The 17842-nt window shown below is 38.3% G+C and overlaps 1 protein-coding gene across 2 annotated transcripts in view; it reads left to right on the forward strand.

Annotated features, from left to right (window-relative positions):
• Positions 1-12999, forward strand: part of TANGO2 (transport and golgi organization 2 homolog) — a 28682-nt gene extending 15683 nt beyond the window's left edge. For both annotated transcript variants that reach the window (XM_059863280.1, XM_059863279.1), the window contains 4 exons: positions 5021-5091; positions 6431-6584; positions 8302-8406; positions 10154-12999. In XM_059863280.1, the coding sequence (XP_059719263.1) occupies positions 5021-5091; positions 6431-6584; positions 8302-8406; positions 10154-10274 (451 nt within the window). In that variant the 3' untranslated portion in view covers positions 10275-12999. The remainder of the gene's footprint in view (positions 1-5020; positions 5092-6430; positions 6585-8301; positions 8407-10153) is intronic.
• Positions 13000-17842: the final 4843 nt, after the last annotated feature.

The following is a 17842-nucleotide window of genomic DNA, read 5'->3' on the forward strand; positions in this document are numbered from 1 at the left end:
ACTGAGGTCTGTCCTTAATGTGTTCTTCCATTGTGTAACAAATAGTGATTGGCTCTGTTAGAGTGTGTGAAATGGAGGGGAAACTCAGATTGAAAGTGTAAATGAAGCACTGGTGAAAAGGGATGTACCTGAGCACATGATTCTGCTGAGTGTAAGCAGCATATTTAGAGAGATTTACAATGTTTGAATCTTCCGGTAAACGTTTCAGAAAAAGAAATTTTATCTTCTCTCAGTATGATTATGATGACAGTATGCTAGATGACAGGTGCAGTAGTACAAGAAAGGGAGCTGGAAACAACTATACAGGTTATAAAAATCTCATTGTTTATTTCCACAGCTTAGTGTGACTCTTATTTTTAACATGCATGGGTTCTGACACTTTCAGTGTAATAATCTATTTACTCTGTGGCATCTCTTTATATCAATTTAAACACTATTGATTTGTTGTTTTAAGAAAATTACTTAGTACTTTTATTTTTCTGATTTTTCAGTTTATCATCTTGGGTGTACCTGCTGAGTATGAGAGTCATGAATATTTATTCACTTATGCTAAACATACTTTTATGTTGAATTATAGCATGTGGCAAACAGTGTCTGTTTGAAATCTTGTGCAGCTGCAAAATTGGCTTCCAGGAAGGCAGTGTTGCCACTCCTCTCATTTTTGCTGTCTGTAGGTCTGATTAGAAAGGAACAAAGTTATCAGAGGCTGGACTGTTCTGTAAAGTAAATACCTGCTCAATATTCAAAGGGGTTTTCCTTCTTTCTCCATTTGTGATAATACCTGGAGGCAGTGAGCTGCTTTTGTTGATGATCAGGACATCATTTCTGTCCTGGGGAAAACCTGTGTTCAACAAATCTGCTGCTACATCTACTCAGGCTTTCATGGGTACCTCAGACTTGTGTCAGGGCTGTTGTGGCAGCATCTTACTTGTGTTCCTTACTGCCAAGTGTGGAATTCAGAGTGCCCTGAAGGACAAATTGGCAGCTTCTTGTCACCCACCCAGCAAGTGTAGTCTCTGACAGGCTGTCAGTTAGACCCCATATAGTTTATGTGCAATAAGATCCCTGTGTAACAGGAATGAATCACTTTCTCCATGATGAATAGACAAATTGTGCCTTACAAACAAGTCAGCTGGAGGGGATTACAGAAAATTGCTTTTTGGGTGAACTTGTCTGTTTCCCCCTGTCACAGGCAGTTTTCAATCCCTGCAGGGAAAATCTAGTAAACTATACCATCACCTGCAGGCTCTCATTCAGCATGGTTAATGTGACCTGGCTGGGTGGGAAGGATTTGATTGCTCTCCAGAGATTGGATTTAGGTGCCTTTTCAAAGTAAGATAGGGTCAGAGTGCTGGTATGAAAAGAACATGGATGGTCAGGTCCCTGGGATTGTTCTGTAAGCTCATTTCCTTTTCTTCTCATGCACTGTCCTAATTCAGTATCACCTTTTGCAGAGTATACCAGTCTTGCTTCTTGTGGCTCCCTCATGAAAATGAGGTATTTCTGCATAGATCTTTAGTCACTTCCAGTGGATGGATGGACAGTCCAATGTCAAAAGAAAGAAAAGTGCTTCTGAAAAACTTTCTTATCTCTTTCCTGTACTGTCAGCTTCTACCTGGCCCAAAATATTAGGACAGTGCCAAAGAAATGTTTAGACACTAACCACAAAATCAGAGTCTATTTTAAGGCAGACTTTGTATGCTGTGAGTATCCAGCATAATTCTCTTCACCATTTTATTTGATGGTAGGTGGTACATGTTTGGGCTTTATAGTTGGTGGTTTGGTGTTTGCTTGCTTATTTTTAGCTTCAGAACAGAAAGAGTTATCTGATTAGCTCATGAACATTGAAGAAAAGAAAATGAATCTGTGAGCCATAATACTTATTAGAAACTACTGTACAGCATTTCAACATTGCTGCCAGTTTCATCTTTTGTCCTTGCACAAAAAATACATGCACAGATTATTCATAAAACAATCCAGTGTCCTTGTCTGTAGCAGAGTAGAGTTCAGTGCCCAGGGGAGTGATCTCTTGGTGATAACCACACTCTGTGTAGCTTTACTGCCTCGCTACTTCTTTCCTTTTTTTTTCATCCTGAGTTTTTGTTGGACATGACTTGGAGCCACCTTGAAGGTGAAGCAGGGCAGGAGTGCAGAAGGACATTGCTTATATTTCATCAACATTAAGAAGTGGTTGTGGCAAACTCTGTGTGGCTTTCATGTTGCTTTGAAGCTTCTATTACTACTGAGATTTGTGCTGCCTAGAATATTGCCTAGAACACTTATTATTGCTTACATTTTTTGACAGAATGATGTATCTAAGAGCATAATTTTAGTTTCTTTCTGCTGCCAGCTATGGCTGGGATTTAAAAATATGTCTGTTGGGTCCTATTGTCATCACTTTAATTATGCCTTTATTACTTCTGCAGTGAAATTGGTATCTGTACTTGTAAGGCTGGGAGGGAAGAGAATCTTGAGTGCAGGCCAGGGTTTTGAGGCTATTGCTGCGATCAAGCTTACAGTGATTTTTTTTCATCTTGGCTTCTGCTTTGATGTTCAGTTCTGCGTACCTGTAAACAGTAGGAAGGGAATAGGCAGAGCCAAATGATAAAAGAAAGAGTAGCTGACTGGCACAGTGAACTAAATTTTGAAAGTATCCCCATTTCAGAAGTCTCTTGGGAGGCTTTAATCTTCCTTTGACAGAAGGCAGCAGCAGTGCTGCAGTGGAGGTAAGTGAAAACACTCCTCTGGAGGAGTGTGCATGCCATAAAATACGGATGTCCTGAATTAGTGACCCTGCAGTTTGTATGTATTCCCCATCTTCTTGATAAACTCCAGGGGATCTTGTTACTGAATTTGTCAGTGACACACATCTTGGAAGAGATGCCAGAGGATTATATTCTTTCATGAAAAAAACTGTTCTGAAGGAAGTCAGTAGTGCCAGCTTACTCACCATGCAGTCTCATCTGTGACAGGCCTTGTCTTAAAGCTGTGTTCCAGGGCTTGCTTGGGCCATTTGTCCACCTTTCCATCTAACACTGTCTTGTGAGACTTCAGATTATAACAATTGCTCTGATCTTTTCACAGATCTTCTAGAGCAGGTATTTGAAAAGAGAGTAGTTAATGCACCAATACGATAGTTTGTGTGATTTCTGATGTCTTAACTTAAGACACCTGAGGTGGGCTGTTGTCTGTGAAGAGTTCAGGTGGTCAGTAGGTCTTGGCATCAGCATAAATAAATTTGAACAAGGATATTAAGGATGAGAAGAAAAAGATAAGGAAAATAAATGTCTTTTAAGCTGCTAGAGGAAAGATTACATGTTTCTTTTAACAGTTGATAAACTGCGAATTGAGTAACTGATGTTATCATAGCTGATGTTATGTCTTATATGATATTTAACAACAAAAATAGCATACACAATATGCTTGCTGTGATTGCTGTCTTCTGCCTCTGCTGAAAAACTTGATGATCTTTCTGTGTGGTATCAGCTCCTTGGGTTTGGGAGGAGGAAGAGTAGTGCACAGAGAAAGGCATTTCTATTTTTGCTTTATGTGGGCTTTTTTTGTATTCCTCTTCTTGACTCCTCTGACTTCTATAATTAATAAGTTAATATTTCCTTCTTCATTTGGCTGTCTTGCAAAGGACACTGTAGAATGTCTTTCATAATGGCTTTTCAAGAAGAATATAAACAGCTAAATCAAGACTGTTTTGCTTGTTATTAAGGTTTGAGTAGCGGATGCTAAGTTATGCAGAGCAATTTAAGTTCCAGTACATCATTAATGAGATTGCATTTTATATACTCTGATTTGCATCAGCACAGAGATACTCCTTTTTATCTTAGGAAAAAAATGAGGAGTTGGAAATAGTTTCTCTTCTGTATTATGCTTTGTGCTACTTAATCCAAATTCAGTCTTAACTGCAAGTTTTGTCTTTTGGGTTTTTTTTTTGTTTGTTTTGGGTTTTTGTTTGGTTGTTTGGTTTTTTTTCCAATTTGGAAACTCTATCTGCTGTCTAAGGAGCTGGAGCTTGGGAAACAAATTAAAAATTGAACTATGATGAGAATGTGTTTGTTGGTAACTGTGAGCAAGTAAATCACTAGGGGGAAATACCGAATTAGATCTCTGCTGTATTCTGGCAAATTAAAAAAAAGCCAAACCCCATAAACTGGAAGTGATCTGAGGAATCACGACTCCATGTCAGCTGAGTGAGGGATGTTGAGAGTGAGCCATCTAATGGCAATCCATTTCCCACAGGACACCCACCCAAGGCTTATTGATGACGTACTTTCTCTTTTTTTCCCTTATCAGTTGGTTTGGTGTTTGTGCTGTCAGTATCAGTGTGACTATGTGGGTCCCTGCTGTTTGGATGTGCTGATACCATCTCTGTCAAATAAGAGTTGTTTGCAATGTTGGAAGTTGTCTCTGAACCTTGTGCAAGACCCTCCCTGTACTCTGTGCACAAGAGAGAGTGCTGCAGCCAGTGCCTACAGCTAGAGAGAGTCAGTGACTACAGTGATTTGAAAACAGCCAAGAAATGCACAAAGGACCCAGCTCTGCCCTGCAGCATTGCTGGAAATGGGCCTGAGATGCACTTCTGCCATCTAAAGTGGCCCACAGTAGTCAGTGGCTTAGAATGCAGGAAGGATTCAAAAGAAGTGATGGGAAAAATGGTACTTGCTGTATGGACAGTTCCTTTGTTTCCACATGCCCCCTTCTCCCAAGCAACTAAATCTCCAGTTAATCAAAACCAGTTTTTTGTTATTAAGCCTGGCTACTTCCATGCAGAAGTTATGGGTTTTACTGAATTTTACTGCAGTTATGTTTAAAAATGATAATGCTACTTCCTGATAATGCTGCAGTGTTTTGAGAGGAGGAAAGTAATAAAACACATCAATGTCTGGTATCATAGGAGCAACAGTGGGAGAAGCATCTTAATGTGCTCAAAGATTGCATGAAATTAAAGCATAATCAAATATAGAAGCTGATGGCTTTTCAAGGAGAAATTTGTATTTATATTTTTCAGTACCACCAAAGGAGATGTAATTTGCTACTATGGAAACAGAGGAGAACCAGAACCTGTTTTCCTAAATGCTGGTAGGTTTACTTCAGAAAGATCTGAATATTACTTTTTCTTATGCAGCTGTGTATTGTTCTAGTAATTTAGCTACTTAAGCATTGTCTTCACTGACTTTTTCTTTGCATTCTTTAAAAGAAAATATTATTAAATGTCCTTGAATTCATATAAGTTTTTGTTAATAACATACATTAAAGAATCAATAGTTCATTAAAAGCTTCTGTCCATGTATGTGTATGTACCCACCTGCAGTGCAATTAGTGGAATCCTGCTTAGGTAATTAAGGCAGAAGGACAGAAGTCTGTCTTGAGAATGGAATTTTCAAAGGGTCTAACCCTAACTCCCCTTACCCAGCAGCTTGAAGGTCATAGTATGACTATGCTCCCCCAGGGACAGAGTTGGCTTTAAAAAAAATACAATCTGTCTTATCAGGTGAATTGATTTAAAAATATTTCAAATTTAGTTCTTTGCTAGCTAGCTACAGAGAGCAGTGCTCCAGAAGTCATCATCAAAAAGGCAGTTTAAATGAAACCAGGAGACATGGAAGGCTCTGAGCAGTGTAACTGCCTGGTAACAGTTGATGGCAGAGCCTTACTTTGCCTGCTTAGGTTAATGGTCAAATTGTGGCTGCCAGTAAACAAATTGTTATTGTAGCAATTACAACATAAATTCTTGGAAACTACTGTTAGATTTTGTACAGCTACAAACATAAAACAGATTTTAATACAGTTGGGTTTTTTTTAAGATCTGCCCATGTTGTAAGGAGAAACTGAGTCACAAATTCTAGGTATTTGCAGACTGTACCAAAGATGGTCTCTGTGTTTAGACAACAGACTCTTGTGTATGTGGCTCCCTTTAGGAGGAGAGGGTGTTTGGTAATCTTTCTTGTCTGACTTGTGGTGAGAGGGTGCCTGTAAAGAGAAGGGTCCTTCTTGTCTTGCAGTGCTGCTTCGCAGTGTTTTTCGAGAGTAAAATCAGAGGCAAAGATAAATTATCATTATTATCCCTACACTGGACAGACTAGATTGCAGAAATTATAAAATTTTGTTATGCCTTCATGGTTTAGCAAATCAGAAATTTAAACTAACTGCTGTAGATGTGAATTAGAGTACAACTAAAAGCAAGTACTGAGCATTAGCATGAGGGGAGTGCTTAAGCACAGCCCAGCATAAGATGGGAGCCTGTTGTATTCTCCTGTTCAGTAATGGGGCTTGTGTGTTTCTGGCACACCTGAAGGTAAAGGTTAGCTGGGGAGTCACTTAGACTTCATTAAAATTTTTTTAATCTGTAACGACAACTGAAATCACCAGAATGCACTTTCCAATTAAATTGGGCTTTTGTGTGTGTATATGTGTGTAGGAATATATGGATTGAGTAATTCTTTGTTGGATACACCATGGAAGAAACTTCAGTATGGGAAGCAGCTTTTCACAGAAGTGGTCAAGAGAAGTCAAGACCTTACCAAAGAAGACTTGGTGAAGGAGCTCCTTACAGTGATGAATAATCAAGAGCCGTAAGAACGTGATAGCTGGAATTTACTCCAATACAATATGACCCATTTCAAAACATGCATCTAAAAACTGTTTTGAAGGAAAAAAGCACTTTTACCTTCATATTAATTGAAAACAGTGTTCTCACAGAGCCTGACTTTCAACAGTATTATTTTTAAGCAGGAGACGCCATTAAGGCTACTGCAATCTTAGACCTCATCAGCTGTGCACTGGTTTCTCTGTGCCTTTTTTTTTTAAGATTGCACTTCTCTTAGTAAGGGCAATGAGTGCATGACTAGGGATGTGCAAGCTGCTTGCTGTCAGCTTTTTGAAGGCTCACATAAGTTTGGTTATTTCACTTAAAGAAAGCACTTATTTACATAGATCATAAAATGATTTGGATGGGAAGGGACCTTAAAGATCTTCTGGTGCCAACCTCTGTCATGGACAGGGACACTGTCCACTAGCACAGGTTGCTCAGAGACCCATCCAACCTGGCCTTGAACACCTCCAGGGATGGGGCACCCATAGCTTCCCTGGGTAATCTGTGCCAGGGCCTCAGCACCTTTGCAGGTGATGAGCAGGTTTGTGTTAGTAGGTTTTACTGTTCTGTATTGCTGCTCAGAGTGTAGACAGAGGGTGGAGAAGCAGCACTTGAAAGTTTAACCAGCTGCCTTCCTCAAAAGTGAAGTTGTTTCAGGCTGAGTGGGGGAAGTAGAAAAGGAAGTGTGTGTACAATTCAGTCAAGGAAGTTCCACTCAAGGTAGTCCCCAAGAGATGAGTTTGAGATGTAAGGAAGGTTCCTGCACTCACAATTGATTGCACAGTGAACCTGAGCCCGTCAGCTGGATGCTCAGAAGGAAAGGAAGTTGATAGCACTACATTCTACACACATGGAGTTGGGTACAGGACGTGCTGTGGTCTAAATTCATATCATTGCTCACCATCTGGAAATTTTCACTTTTACCTTGACTTTTATCTGTCCTGGGAAGTGATTAGAGTTGAAGCAAAGCTGTTTCTGGTATATAGATTCAATTTCCCAAATTTTACAGCAAATTTTAATGCCAGCATTCATGAATGTGGCATTTTTCAGTGGTTCAAAATAAAGTTTTGTATAAGAACTCAGACATCTGAGCAATGAGTAGTAATTGGGGAGTCTGCTAAGCTGTCTTAATAGCTTGTTTCATCTGCTGTCACATCAAGTGATTTTTTAAAAAAATTGTTAGACTTTATACTTTTTACTAGTAAGAAGACAAGGGTATAAGATACAATATAATCAAATGGTCCTCCTTTAATGTTCAGTAATTCCATTTGATCTCATCTGAAACCATCTGACTATAAAAGGGAAATATTTACTTACAAAAAGCAATATTTAAAACTAAGCCTGTAATCTTTCCAAATCACACTTCAAGATGAAATGATCTTTTCATAATAAATATGAACATGTGGATATGCACTAGCTTTGAACTTTCTTAGAATATCCTGTTTCATATTACTTTATGATCTCTTTGTGTGTGCATATTACAGGAATGTAGTGGGTACAGCAGTTGGTTTAATCACAGAATTCCATTCTTTCCTGATGGGTTTTTGTCCTTTACCCCCTCTCTTCTGCTTCAGCCCTGCCTTTGACTGTGATCTCAGGGATGTCCTGGAACTCCTTCCAGATCAAGAGGGATGAATGTGTTAATATTGGAGATTGTTTTTTTTATTTTTTTTTTACTCTTTTCCTACTTTTTTCAGTCAGTTACCAGACCCTGCAATTGAAGACCAAGGGAAGGACTACATCCGCCCCATCCTGGACAAGTACGCGGCTTTGTGCGTTCGCTGCCCGGGTTATGGAACAAGGTAAAAACAGAGCCAGAAATAGATCTGTGCTGCATCAAAGCACACCTCAAATCAAAGTTGTGCTACTATAAGGTTAAATTCCATAGTGACTGCAATAATTTTTTTAAAGATATTAATCTGGTATAATTCAGTCACGTATTTCCTTGGTCAGTATTTGAGTGTCTGGGATTTGCTGCTGAAGAGCATTTGAAGCTCACACTGTGGTTCATCTTTGATGGGAGAGCACAGCATAGCTTTAACTTGTCCCAGGCAAGATAATACAGTTCTCCTGCTTCCCCAGTGTAATAACAGATCTGAGCACATCTAACTTTGGTTTTACAAGAGATTTGCAGAACACATTTCTCCTCCACGAGCAGGAATCCTGTCACCTGCATTGCTAAATCAGAGTTTTCCTTAGACATTGCATCATAAAATGGATCTGCCATTTTCATACATTAAGAACCTATTGCTCTTGTTCAGCAGAACCTGTATTTCCACTTCTCCCCTAACTGATGCTGCTGTTTTTACTGAGATATTCTCACTCTCTGCTCTGACTGTTCCACCAAAGCTGCAAGAAGAATAGAATAATGCAATGCAAATCTTCATTTTATCTTCAGTGGGACAAAATTGCTGGTGAACCCTGTTGCTGGTGGTAGGGAATTGCTGCTCTAGAAGTCTGCCAATAATTTTGTCAGATTGGTGTGTGGCATGGTCCAGCCATAGTATTTCCTCTGTAGAGATGGGAATTGATAAGCAGAGTGCTCACTGCTGTAGGCATTTTAAGTTGGTATTCTGAAAGAGATACTCAGAATTTATAGTGGTTTCTTTAAATGTATTAAAAGAACATTTTAAATATAGGATAATGAAGACTTAACATGGTAACAAAGCACCTTCCTCCCCTTGCTTCACAGATAGGAGTTCAGCCATTTCAAAGGAAACGGGGATAACTTGGTAGAAATACTGACCTTCTACTGATGAATTAGCACACATTTCAAGTCTCCCTACTGCTATAATTGTGTGCTCACACTTACCTTTACCTTAGCAACAGGGCTTAGTGAATAGAGGTTGTTAACTGGGCCTCACTTTCTTATGAGGAAATTAAGTGCTTTTTTGTATGAGTGAACAACTGTGAAGTGACTTGGGAAAGGCCACCAGATGAGGATGGTGCAAAATTCCTACTGTCAGTCATCCCTTTGTGGAAGGGTAGTGCAGTGTCCATGGAGAAATGACAGCTTAGCCAAGGCAAAGTGGAATAGATGCACAACTGGCATCTGCTTCTCATGAATACAAATTTCCTTTTTGGAAGGTTCCTAGAGAGACACCTTGTTCTTGATCATATATCAATGTCCTGTGATAATAATTAACATATACAATTGATTTGAAAGGAAAGGATGAAGGGAGTACTATTGATATCAATAATCCATATGGGTACATGTAGGGTGTGAAGAAAAACTTAGTTTTATGCTACTTCTTTCTGAATGGAGCACTTTGCACTAAGTTTAAGCTTTTACCACAGTCTCTGCAATGAGCAGGTTTGTGTGTCAGCTGCTGCAAGTGCAGCAGGGAATCAAAGCAGTGGCACGACAGAAGAACAGACTGAAAATGCCCATTTGAACTTGTCAGGATGATTTCTGCCCTGCTCTTGTGTTGATGATGTGCTTAAAGGAAAAAAAAAAAAAAAGGTTAAAACATTTGGGAGTGAGGGATGGCAGGCTGGACGTGTCTGTGGTGGAGCCCAGGTGTAACCTTGTGCTGCTGGCTGTTGCAGGACGAACACGGTGGTGCTCATCGATTCCGAGGGGTGCGTTACTTTCACCGAGCGCAACATGATCAATGCCGATGTCAACCAGTGGCAAACAAGAACCTATGAATTCAAACTGCACAGTTAACAACTTTCCACACGAGTGGTTTGTAATAATAGCAATGAGACAACAAGCCATTAAGCTCTAGTAAATGTTTTGTGCCAGCCTCCACAAACTAAAAATAGCAAGGAAAGCAAAAGTTTCAATAAACTGGTATCATACCCTATCAAACTCACAAATGCTTTGGATAAAGCCAGATGAAGATGCTTTTTTTTTTACAGGAAGTAGCAACTTATAATCAGAAATATTTTATTTAATACCACCCTGCTTTCAGGGCAAGGCCATCTTTGTCCAAGACAAAGTCATTGCTTTTTTTGTAGGTGTGGATTTTTTAAAAGATGTTATTAGTGGACATAAACTTGTTTTTAGTTCTAATGGTGAGGAAATATTTGCTGCTTTTATTGTTCTCAATGAAAGTTTTACTAAACTTTGCTTTACCTTCAACATATGCTGTTAAGATTGTACAGTTGATGCCAATGTGCATTAAATGAATGTATGTTATCCTGGTAGTATTAAGTGCTTTAGTCTCATTTAAGCTTTTCAGTGCCATGGTGCAATGTTCTGCCTGGCGAGGGCAGAGAGGGGGGATTCTTTACATTTGTTTTTCTATAGATAGTACAGCAATAGATCTTATTTCTAGAACTTGATCTGAGAATCAAGGTAGGGAATTTAGTTCAGTCTCTGTTCACTTTTCTTGAAAGAACCATGGGAGCAGACTTGCTTATCTTTGACCTGAATAAAATTGTTTATGCTGTGACATCCTGTTTCCTGATAGTCTAATTAGCAGTATTGTTTTTATTATTTTCTTCTCCAGTAAGCAGGTAAGGAATAGGTACCTGTTTGCAAACAGAAGCTGAAGATGAGGTTTTCATGTATTGCCTGTTTTGTGCATATAAAATTTTGGATTCATTTCTTTATTGGTAGAATGTGTTACAGCCTGGAGTGGATTCCATCTCATGGATTATTAGTAGAAATAGCTATGTGTTGTAAGGTGACACTGTTGCAGTCTTATATTGCTGAAAAAGTTGAATATTAAGGGGTACTTCCTATGTTCTAACACCTGTGAATTAAAAAGCTATTTAAATGCATGCTTTTTTCAATTATTCAGTGCCACTGTGGGTAATGGAAGATTCTAGCTAATATCAGGATATTTGAAAATCCTAAACTATTTTTGTTTCTATTGGTGTTCTGTTTTGATTTTTTTGAATACTGAATATTAGGTTAGTAATGGATCACCACTATTTTTTTCCTTTAGGTATGCTGACTGTATTTTCACAAGCCTCTGATTTTAATTAATTACTGCAAAGTAGTCAGATTTTTGATACTCTTTGGAAGATGTGCAGCTGTGTTTCTGTACTCAGGCTGGTGTATTTTGGCATTCTCACGTGTGTGTGTAATGGGGGCAGCAGTAAATGAGATTTTCCATTGAGGTGAAGTACTGTGAAAGGCCATTCCCAGATTTGTATTTGTCAGGAAATGCTAAAGCAGCATTTAGTCAAATCTCTTTTTATATTTGCATATTTAAATAGCTTCTAGATACCAGGGCTGCTTACATGACTAGTCACAGGTTGTGGATTCAGTTCTGTATAAATGACTTTTTGACCACCTTGATTGCAAGACAATCAACCCAATTGTGTTGGGTTGTACATGGTTTGGAACTCAAAGCCTTCCAGACTGTCCTTCTAGCTGCAGGAAATGGTCAGCCCTTTGTAATTTTTGGATGACTTCTTAAACCCTATATTTTTATGGCTAAAAATGTTAACTGTTATTTTTAGATGCAAAGTAGCTAAAGCTGTCTTAAATTTGAGTTTACACATGCATATCTAGAAACAAAGCCCTGCCTCAATAGCTTGCTCTGAGAGTTTGCAAAGCAAACTATTTTATATCCACTTACAAACAGTGGGTATTTCAACATGACATTCTCTTTGAAGACATCAGAAAGGCAAGCAAAATGCATGCAGTATCATGCTAAAAGCATTTGTAAACTTCAGTCTTTATAGCAATCCTGTAATAATGAAAATTTATTCTTAGTTTTTACATATAGGCAAAGAAGGGTGAGTCAGACCTTAGATGTAAATATGGATTATAATCATGTATTTTGATATGCTTGAATCAAAATTCTGAATCTGGGATTTGCTTTTTCTGACAATTAAAATAAACAGGAAAGAGCCCAAACTTTGGATGTTGTTTTTTATCTCATCAGAATAGTTAATAAAGTAAGGTTTTTTAGCTTTTTTGGAGGCTTTTGTAAGAGGTGTGTCATTGGCTTCAGTGGAAACAGGATCAGGACTGCTGTGCAGATATCAGCAAGTGGTGCTTGTCCATACAAGTGATAAGGTATTTGTGAAGTACATGATCTACTCTGTGCCAATTAGAGTTGCAATGAATCCACTGGAAAAAGGATACTGTACCTACAGTTAACAAAGAAAGTGTTTTATTTTTATAGAAGTATTTTTAATAATAAAAGGGAATTTTAAATACCAGTTTTAAAGGATATAAAGGAGAAAGGTGTATATAGAAAACTACTGCATGGCATTTTTATTAAGTTTGCTTATACGTGTCATCTCTTCAAAGTCATACATTTGCAAGAGATTTTTGTTTCCTGATTTTTTTTCTATTGGAATGGTAGTAGAAGAAATTTTAAAATGTGTAAAACCTCAGCTATGTTTTTTTGCTTAAAATTGTGTCATAAATGTTGTTTACGTGTGTATTCAAAACTAGAATCAGAATAAAGTCAAGCTGGTGACCAGTCTTTGTTGGCATTAGTAGATTGTGCATTTTTGCACATATGCTTTTGTTCATTTGCCTGCAATTTGGTGTGATACAATGAAGTAAAATCTTTAATGCCATATTAATGATGAAGGAGCTGTAATTTAAATTCTATTTCTGGTACTTAATTCCATTTTAAGAGTGCTGTATTTTTTCTGGGGTTTTCATGTTGTTGTGGGTATTTCCTAATTCTGTGCTATTGTATGGTTGTCTTATACAGGTAAGAAATTGGAAAATATTTGAAAGGTAGGAAAGAGCAAAATCAATGCTTCCTTAGGGAAAAGTGGAGCTTCACAAAATTCTACTGGAGGATGGGAATCCATGTTCACTGTGGAAAAGGTTTGGATCCTTGGCAGACCTGAGACTCTACTGTTAACTGAGTAGAGCCTGCATTAATGTTCTGCTGTACTGGCCCCTGCTGTGGAGGTGCAATTGTCTCATTTCCCTTGTAGTAGCTTAATAAAACACACCTGAACAGATCAGAGGAGGAGTTGGGCCTTTGGAGGTCCTCACTATGTTCAAAGCTTAATTGATATTTGTTGTTACAAATGAAATACACCAAACTGAATAATTAAGATATAATATTGATAAGACTTGGAACACAGTTTTTGTAATATCATAAGGAAATAAGTAATTTTGGAATGAATCTATGAAATACTAAGCAGTAATAAGGCAATAATTAAAGAATCTCACATTTCAATTTTAGGCTGTAGAACTTCATGCACATTTATGGCTTAGCAAGCATCCCTATTTATATGGAATATTAGCTAGTAGGAGTTAGTTTTATTTCGTTCAGATTGATGTAACAGGACATGGCTGATGTTCTTCATCTGATTAATTTTCTGCAGAGAAGTCTTGTTGATAGCTTCTGAAGATCTAGGAAATAGTCTTGACTTGGTGAAAATAGAATCAGTACTGTGATCAGCTGGAGAGACATGGACTGTGAGAATTACAAAACCCATCAGTGTGACTCATGCTGCAAAATGTAAGTTAAGGTGAACAGAGTGAAGAAATGTTGAATATATTTCAAATATATATATATATATAAATTATCTGTGTAACATTGTGTTATCAAGAACTTAGAAGCTGAATTTAAAAAAAGCATATCATATTGACATGCTTTAAATTTACCATATCTTTTAAAACAGAAGATGTAAGCACTGAACTTATGACCACAGATGAGGGAGAAATAATAAATATTATAATATTAAGCAGGATAACCAAAAATGACAATGCATAAATCACACACAACAGGAATGAGGAAAAAAAGCAGTATCTCTGCTGATGCACATTAAATTTTTGTGTGTTTGTACTAGAACGATAAATGGAGAAAAATAAATGAAAGCTAAATGCAGATTGAAAGATGGAGAAAGGAAAGGGAAAGCAGAGAACACAGAGTGATGTTCTGGTTTGTGATCCTGTTCTCTTTGAGGCCTCTGAGAATGACAGTGCCCACTAAGGCACTCAGGTACCTTCCAGCTTCCCTCTGGTGATGCAGGAGCGTTTTCCATCGGTGTCTCAGCCGACACACGGAGCCAGCCCTGGTCAGTAACTTGCCAGACTGGCTAAACACATTGCTTGCTTCTGTTCTGTGGAGAAAACCACATCACTTCTCAGATGTTAATTAACATGTATTCAATAATAAACTGGAAAATATGTGGGGCCAGCAGTCTCTCTTGTAGTACAACATTAGTATTCAATGATTGAGGTTTTTGCCTCTGTTAAAGGAATGTACTCTTCCAAGAAAAAGGTGAATGAGAAAGCTAGGTTTTTTTTTTCTTTCCCCGTGCTATCTCTGCTGTCAATAGCTATTCAAAATAACTATGTAAAACCACATCTTAGTCAGATGCATTATCCACCTCCTGTTTACCATGTCTCACTGGAATGACTGGCATTTAGAGAGGAATTAACTGTCCTCTCAATTACAGATGGGGCTGCATTATCACCCTGGTTTGATTAGTGCCCTTACATGGTTTTCCTGATTGTCCCTGTTTACTGTGCCTTGGCTCACATTTCAGGGCAGCCTCAGGTGTCAGGGTCTAGGCTGGTTTCAGATGGAACAGAACAGGTAAGTGTGGGTAAGTGTGCTTGAGGAATGCAGCAAGTGTTCTCCAACAGGTAATGAGTTTAACCTGAGAAAAACTGTCTGAAATGTACCTTGCCTGAAGATTTAAATTCTCTGCACCAATTGTTTTGCTGCATAAATCTTCAAATGTTGGCCTGTTGTACTTCTAGATGTAGCATGTATAGATGTGTTGTATCACTGTCTTTGAAATATGGCAGTTGCAAATTTTTCTGTTTTCTTTAGCGATATATTGTGCCAGTCAAGTCTGAGTTCTCTCTTGTAATGTGCATGAGTTTAGGCTGGCAAAGCAATCCCGGGATGGCAGTTGCATTAAAAACAACCCTAGCAGCACAACTGTGCTCTCAGAACTGTAATTTATTTGGCCTCTGTCAGGGAAAACAAAGGTACTGACATTTATGGTTTTACTTATATAAGTGCAAGTACACCTGGATTTTTGACAGCCAAAGATTATGCTCCTGATTCACGTCTGTGTGCTGCCAGCCCTGTAGGGAGGAGTCCAGGCTGAGGGATTGCAGCAGCAGCTTCTTAGCTGTACTTCACTCAAAGTGTGTACAGCAAGTGTGCTTTGTTACCACAGCTTTGAGTTACAAACATTATGGTGTAAGATGGCTCACAAGAAAAATTACCATGCAACAGCAGCTGGGGAGAAGCCAGAATGTCTGAAGTAGTCAGTGCAATACTACCACAACTCTGTGAAGTGACTAAGATTGACTTGCAGGGGTGGTTTAACTGGTGGAGATGCAGCATGTGCAAAAGCCACGAGACTGACTCAGAGGATGATGTTTTTTTTAAAATTTAAAAAAAGCAGATAAATATTGCCCATATCAGCACAGTGTTCTGAACTATTTGGATGACAGGACCTATAGAAAGCAAAGTTTGAAGACTATTATTCTGTCCCAGATAGATACTATTTCTTCTTTTCTAATATTCCCCGTAGATAAATTGAGTGTATTTAGGAATGCAGGATCTTCAGCCATAGGAATAGGTTTGTTCTATGTATGAAGAATAAGTAAAGAAAGCCTCAGTCACTGTAGGATAGCACCAGCCCAGGTACAAGTGGTGCAGGTGCATTTGAACAGAATGTTCCTTCTGCGTGGCTTGTGCAGCTCAGTTTGTAAGGTGAAGGTAACTTGGCTTTGGCCTTATTTTTTCTTGTTTTAACTTCCAGATTTCAATGTAAAGCTGTTATTTTTTTATTTTGACCACTTGGACATCATACCCCTCTTTAAGCCCCTCTTTAGAAAAATGTCTGCATTATTGGGAAAATTCTGCCAGAAGTCTGGAACTTGGCAGAACCATTTGGCTGAAGTATTTCCAACAGGAAAATCAGAAGTCATATGTGATTCTGTAGACAACACAATTTAGATTATGTTAAAATCTGTGAATGGCAGGAGCAAGATTAGTAATTCTGCGGTATCCTTGAGCCAGAGAATCTGTCTACTTTGATTATTTTTTGTAACAATCAACCACCTCTTTTGACATTCGAGAACTGATCTGAGATTGCTCATGGGGTCCTTTTGACATCTTTCCATGGCTGTGAAGTGATGTCTGACAGAGACTAGATTGGGGAGAGCATATTGCAGCAAAAAAAGTGAAAGACAAAGACAGGTAATGCAAGCAAATACCAAGTTTACCAATGCCCCAAAAATTGTAAAAAGCTGCAGTGCCACTTATTATTTTACTGAAATAAAAGTAATGAAGGCTTAGCAAAACTTGCCTTGCAGCAGCTTTTGCTGTTGGAACAGCACAGTATGTGCTGCAGTTACTGACATAGGAAGAATATGAAAAAGCCACTGGCTCCACCTAATTTTCATTCTGATGAATGCAGCCTGTGAACTTTATTGGGAAGCTCATAGTTTTGTCTTTATAGGCTTGATGGCTGTCTTTTGTGTTGACAGCAGTAGTTTCTATCCAGCATTCAATATCTTCTATGTGAAAATCTTGTCATTAGGAACTGGTTTTTGTTGATAATGACACTTCATGGTACTGTGGTTAATCCTGATTGCACCATGCAGCTGGAGCCGTACACTTCTAATTCAAAAGTTGAAGATTTTTGTGCATGTTTGACAAGTCTTCCATCAGAAGTCCAAGTGGTGAAAATTTTCAGATGAATTTTGCACCTTATTAGACAGAGCAGATCAGATCAGGTTTAATTCTCCAGGGGTCACATCAACCTTCTGGTGTAAAAATTTAACTAAAATCTGAGCATTTTTAAAATGAAAACATTGTTTTGTTAATGGAATATTATCCTTTTGTTCATAAAAGTTAGAAGTCTATTTCCTCATAGTGTCAGTGTCTCAAAAAATCAGCTGTTGCACCATTGGTTTAATACACACTATTACAATTCTCTGAGAACAGATGCACAATGGAAAAATTAAAACTGTTTTGTTTTCATTTTCTAAGCACTGCAGGCATTTTGATTCTCCAACTCCATGCAAAAATCTGTGTGTGTGCATCATCTGATCTTAACTGAAGCACTGCTGTTCATGTATATTTAAAAAATAAAACCTGTTTTCTGAAGTATGTGATCTTCTTACTGCAGTAGTTCATTTCTGCAGTCACATTAATGGGATGCCAATGAGTCACAATACTTGGATTTTGATAGACCCTTTGCGAGGGACAATCTTCTGTCCCAGTGTTAGCAATTTGAGGTGACCTGACACAGCAAATGCCAGCATCAGCTCAAGCAGTTTATTAATTATGAGATCCTTTTTCCTCAGCTTCGGCAGTTCAAGTGCGA

This window comes from Haemorhous mexicanus, chromosome 19 (genome assembly GCF_027477595.1).
Source record: "Haemorhous mexicanus isolate bHaeMex1 chromosome 19, bHaeMex1.pri, whole genome shotgun sequence".
Classification (NCBI taxonomy): domain Eukaryota; kingdom Metazoa; phylum Chordata; class Aves; order Passeriformes; family Fringillidae; genus Haemorhous; species Haemorhous mexicanus.